This window comes from Poecilia latipinna, unplaced genomic scaffold, assembly GCF_001443285.1.
Source record: "Poecilia latipinna isolate Pla-1442-1.1 unplaced genomic scaffold, P_latipinna-1.0 Scaffold2686, whole genome shotgun sequence".
In the NCBI taxonomy this organism is placed as follows: Eukaryota; Metazoa; Chordata; class Actinopteri; order Cyprinodontiformes; family Poeciliidae; genus Poecilia; species Poecilia latipinna.
In genome coordinates this window covers 58,520-63,105 of record NW_015115302.1, presented here as the reverse complement: position 1 = coordinate 63,105, position 4,586 = coordinate 58,520, and the positions used below count along the sequence as shown (strand labels likewise).

At 45.2% G+C, this 4,586-nt stretch overlaps 1 protein-coding gene and 1 long non-coding RNA gene across 2 annotated transcripts in view; both read right to left on the bottom strand.

Annotated features, from left to right (window-relative positions):
- LOC106938765 (uncharacterized) overlaps positions 1-1,847 on the bottom strand; it is a 17,676-nt gene extending 15,829 nt beyond the window's left edge. The window contains exon 1 of the long non-coding RNA XR_001422693.1: positions 1,767-1,847. This is a non-coding gene — a long non-coding RNA (uncharacterized LOC106938765). The remainder of the gene's footprint in view (positions 1-1,766) is intronic.
- A 605-nt stretch (positions 1,848-2,452) lies between these two features.
- LOC106938767 (uncharacterized) overlaps positions 2,453-4,586 on the bottom strand; it is a 6,247-nt gene continuing 4,113 nt past the window's right edge. Inside the window, exon 2 of the mRNA XM_015020918.1 lies at positions 2,453-4,512. Coding sequence (XP_014876404.1) covers positions 3,108-4,394 — 1,287 coding nt within the window. The 5' untranslated portion in view covers positions 4,395-4,512 and the 3' untranslated portion in view covers positions 2,453-3,107. The remainder of the gene's footprint in view (positions 4,513-4,586) is intronic.

The window sequence follows — 4,586 nt, the reverse complement described above, 5'->3', positions numbered from 1 at the left end:
GAATTACATCTTTATAATTGTTGCCACTTGTTTCACTTTACTTGAGGTAAGAGATAATATTAATGATACTGTAATAACACTTATTGACACCTTCATAACTGGTCCCACTTGTTCCACTTGATGTAAAAGGAATTATTAATGACTCTTATTAAATCATTTGACAATGTAATAAAGCTTAGTGAATTGTTTATTGTTGGTCCTACTTGTTTCACTTTATTTCAGGTAGGGGAAATATTAATTACTGTTTTGTTACTGTTTTTTAGTGTAATAACACTTAATGACATTATAACATATTTATGACACATGATTCTTGGTTAATGTCAAGTTGTCATAATGAAGACATTTTTCTCTACGTTGATAAGTTGTCAAAGACATTTTGAATAATGTCAACTTTTGTATTAAAAGTGTTATAATTTACCGAATGACACTTTATGACAACAGTCATAAAGTGTCATGAAGACTTCCTCATGTTCATGACAGGTGTTATGAGTCTTATACACACCCCGTCAAATAAAGTGTTACCCCAACACAAGTTACAGTTTGAATGTTGTATTTCAAAACAAGAACAAGATCAAATAGCACTGGCAGCAAAATACAGCAAAGGTCACACAGTATGCCAACCTGTTATGTTTTCTTTCCCACACATTTCAGAAAACTGCTTGCCATAGAGACTGTAATAAACCAAGTCCTTAATTGGAAATACTTGATACAGTATGCATTTAAATGATCCATCATAATAAAGAGCGTCCACTCTGCCACACAAAATAAAAGCAAGGATATTCATCATCTCAAGTGTCGTGCAAAGGTCCTAACAATGTTGAAAACTGTAGGTTGGATTAATGTACAGAAATTGTAGAGCAGAGGTCTCATTCTCGCGGCCCGCAGGACTTTGTCTCGTGGCCCCCACCGTGATATGACAGTATAATATTAGTGGGGCCCACAGGGTGAGCGGACCTCTGAAGGAAGTCCCGCCCGCTGTTCCTCGTCATGGCTGACATTCGGTGCTAGGCTAAGCTACACTGACTTCATCCACACTACGCTTGTAACAATAATGTGGTGGATGATGGAACAGTCCGGTACCAGTTGCCCTTCTCTGCAGTCGCCATTCCGGTACTTTCTACCATTAACAAATGCCACGATCAAACGCAGAGAAAGGCGACTGCTACCAGGCTGCTCGTCATCCACCGTGCTGTTGTGACAAGTAAAAGCGGTAATGACGTCACGCGTCGAGACGTTCTCCATACGTTGCTAGCTGGCTAAAGACTTGTATGAAACATAGAACAAAAACGACACCAAGTGGAATAAACTAAATTTTGTCACAACCTCATTATGTCTTTGTCAAAGCCAATGCTTGTAGTTCATGTTTTGGAGAAATAATTAAATATTGATGACATTTGAGGATATTTTTTAAATGTTTTTTGTGGAATCCTTTATGCAGCCCAGCCTCACCCAGACTTTGCCTCCAGTGGACCCCGGGTAAATTGAGTTTGAGTCCCCTGTTGTAGAGGAATTCATAGTACTTTGCACTGAAGGTGAAGTGTGCTTTGAAAGGTCATCGATAGCTGCAATGGATGGTCTTGTGATCCACTGATGGTGAAGTGTCTTTGGTGTTGCTCTTGTTTTCACCAACATGCAGGAGTAAAGGCCGTCCTGGTTCCACACCAATGAGGAAGGCTTCAAGACTGGCTCCCATCTTTGACAAAATGCTGAAAAGATGAATAATAAAAATTAACTATATATAGCATAGCTACATTCAAATAGCAAACTAAGATAGAAGTACTTTATTCATCCCAACCTGGAAATTACTGTGCAGTTGCAGCATACACATACACACAGATCAATTACAATATAAAAATAAAAAATAAGATGTATGCATAAAATATAAAATGTAAGATGTAAGATTCTGTACAGTATGAACAGTGAAAATTAATAATCTGTACAGTCTGTACAATAGTGCTTTGTAAATAATCAGTACAATATCGATTAATGAGCAGATATGTACAAAGGTAACTTAACGTTTGTTATATAAAGTGATAGCCTGTGGCAGGAAAGATTTCCTGTATCTGTCCCTGCGACAACGGAGCTGAAGCAGTCTGTGTGAGAAAGTGCTCCGCTGTCTATCAACTGTGTGATGGAGGGGGTGCAGCTTGTTGGCCATGATAGACAACAGCTTCTTCAACGTTCTCCTCTCCACCACATTTTCCAGGGTCTCCAATTGCAGACCCATTACAGAGCCAGCTTTCCTGATGACCCCATTCAGTCTTTTAGAGTCGCTGGCTCTGATGCTGCTACCCCAACACACAACAGCAAAGAAAATGGCACCAGCAACAATGCTGTTGTATAACATCTCCAACATCTTGCTGAACACATTAAAGGATCTAAGCTTCCTTAGGAAATAGAGTCTGCTCATCCCCTTCTTGTACACAGCATCAGTATTGGATGACCAGTGTAGACTGTTGCCGATCACCACTCCCAAATATTTATAGTCCTCCACCTCCTCCACCACCTCCCCCTTAATCCTCAGTGGCTGTGAAGGCGTCTTCCTCCTCCTGAAGTCGATCACCATCTCTCTGGTCTTACTGATGTTAAGCCTCAGGTGATTCCTGTCAGACCACTCCACAAAGCCGTCCACCAGTGTCCTGTACTCCCCCTCCTCTCCACCTCTCACACACCCGACAATCGCCGAGTCATCGGAAAACTTACAGAAGTTTTCCGATGACTACAGAGATGACATGACTCAGAATTGTACTGAAAATCAGTGGTGTACAGAGTAAAGAGAAAAGGAGAGAGCACAGTTCCCTGCGGAGCTCCGACATCACTGACCACCCCACCAGACAAGACACTGCCCAGACGGACAAACTGTGGCCTGCCAGTCAGGTAGTCAATAACCCAGGAGATCACAGACACTCATCCCCCGCAGCTTCTCACCCAATAGCAGAGGCTGGACAGTGTTGAAGGCACTCGAGAAATCAAAAAATGTGATTCTCACCGTGTCTCCTCCACCATCCAGGTGCATGTGGGCTCGTTGCAGCAGGAAGATGACAGCATCATCAACTCCTAAGTGCGGCTGGTAGGCAAATTGTAGAGGGTCCAAAAACGTCATCACCCTAGGCCTCAGCTTGGCAAGGATCAGTCTCTCCATAACCTTCATCACATGAGATGTTAGAGCAACAGGTCTGTAGTCCTCTGGGTCTGACGGTCTCGCCTTCTTGGGCACAGGAACTATGTGTGACGTCTTCCATAGCAACGGGACCCTCTGCAGACTCAAGCTCAGGTTGTACAGGAGACAGCTGACTGGCGCAGGTCCTCAAGACCCTTGGTGTAATGCTGTCCGGGCCTGCCGCCTTCCCCTGGTGAAGTCTTTCAAGCTGCCTCTTAACCTGGCCAGCGGTCACCAGTAGTTGAGGGTTGGTGTTATTGTCTGTGGAGAAGGAGGGGGAGGAGGTGAGAGAGTAGGAGGAGGGAGAGGGTGGGCAGATGGAGGGGGGTCGTGCAGGAGAAAGCTGAAAGGTGTGTAGAGCAACTTGAGACGATGTGGATGTGTGGGGAGATGGAGGCAACAGGGGAGTAGCCGTGGGTGAGCTAAACCTGTTAAAAAACTGGTTAAACTGGTTTGCCCTCTCCAGACTCCCTGCCATCAGTGTGTCCTTCCCCTTCAACCCAATGATGAGTTTTAAACCCGTCCACACATCTTTCACACAATTCTGCTCAAGTTTGGACTCAAGCTTCCTCCTGTAGTTGTCCCTGCATTTCCTCAGTGTCTCCTTGAGTTCACGCCGCACTCTCCTTTGCTCATCTCTGTCTCCAACCCTGAAAGTCATCTTCTTTTTATTTAGAAGTGCCTTCAGATCACTTGTAATCCAAGGTTTGTTTTTAGGGAAGCAGCGTACGGTCCGTGTACACGTGACAGTGTCCTCACAGAACCTAATGTAATCTGTAATGCAGTTGGTCATGGTATCAATGTCCTCCCCATGAGGCTCACAGAGTGCCTCCCAGTTCGTCGACCCAAAGCAGTCCTGCAGTGCCTCTGCAGCTTCCGGCGACCACCTCCTCATCGTCCTGGTGTGCACGGGCTGCCTCCTCACTAGAGGAACATACCTGGGAGACAGTCTGACCAAGTTATGGTCTGACCGTCCAAGGGGGGGAAGGGCTGAGGCGCTGTATGCATCCTTAGCATTAGCATATAGGAGATCCAGTGTTTTATTATCCCGGGTGAGACAGTCCATATACTGCTGAAAGTTGTTAAAGGTTTTGTCCAGTGGGGCATGGTTAAAGTCACCAGTGATGGCCAAAAAAGCGTCCGGGTGTTGAGTTTGAAGTTTTGCCACGGTCGAGTTGATGACATCACCAGCCGCCGCTGCAACAGCTGATGGGGGAATGTAAACCACGACCATTATGACTAACGTAAACTCCCTCGGCAGATAATACGGACGTAGTCCCACAGCCAGAAGTTCAATGTCCGGGGTACAGATCTTCTCCTTAACGTTAATATAGCCGGGATTGCACCACCTCCCAGCCAGCATGCCTAGGTGGGACCCATGTGGGGACAAGGAGGGCAGACTATATGGGTCCCATATGGGTTTGTC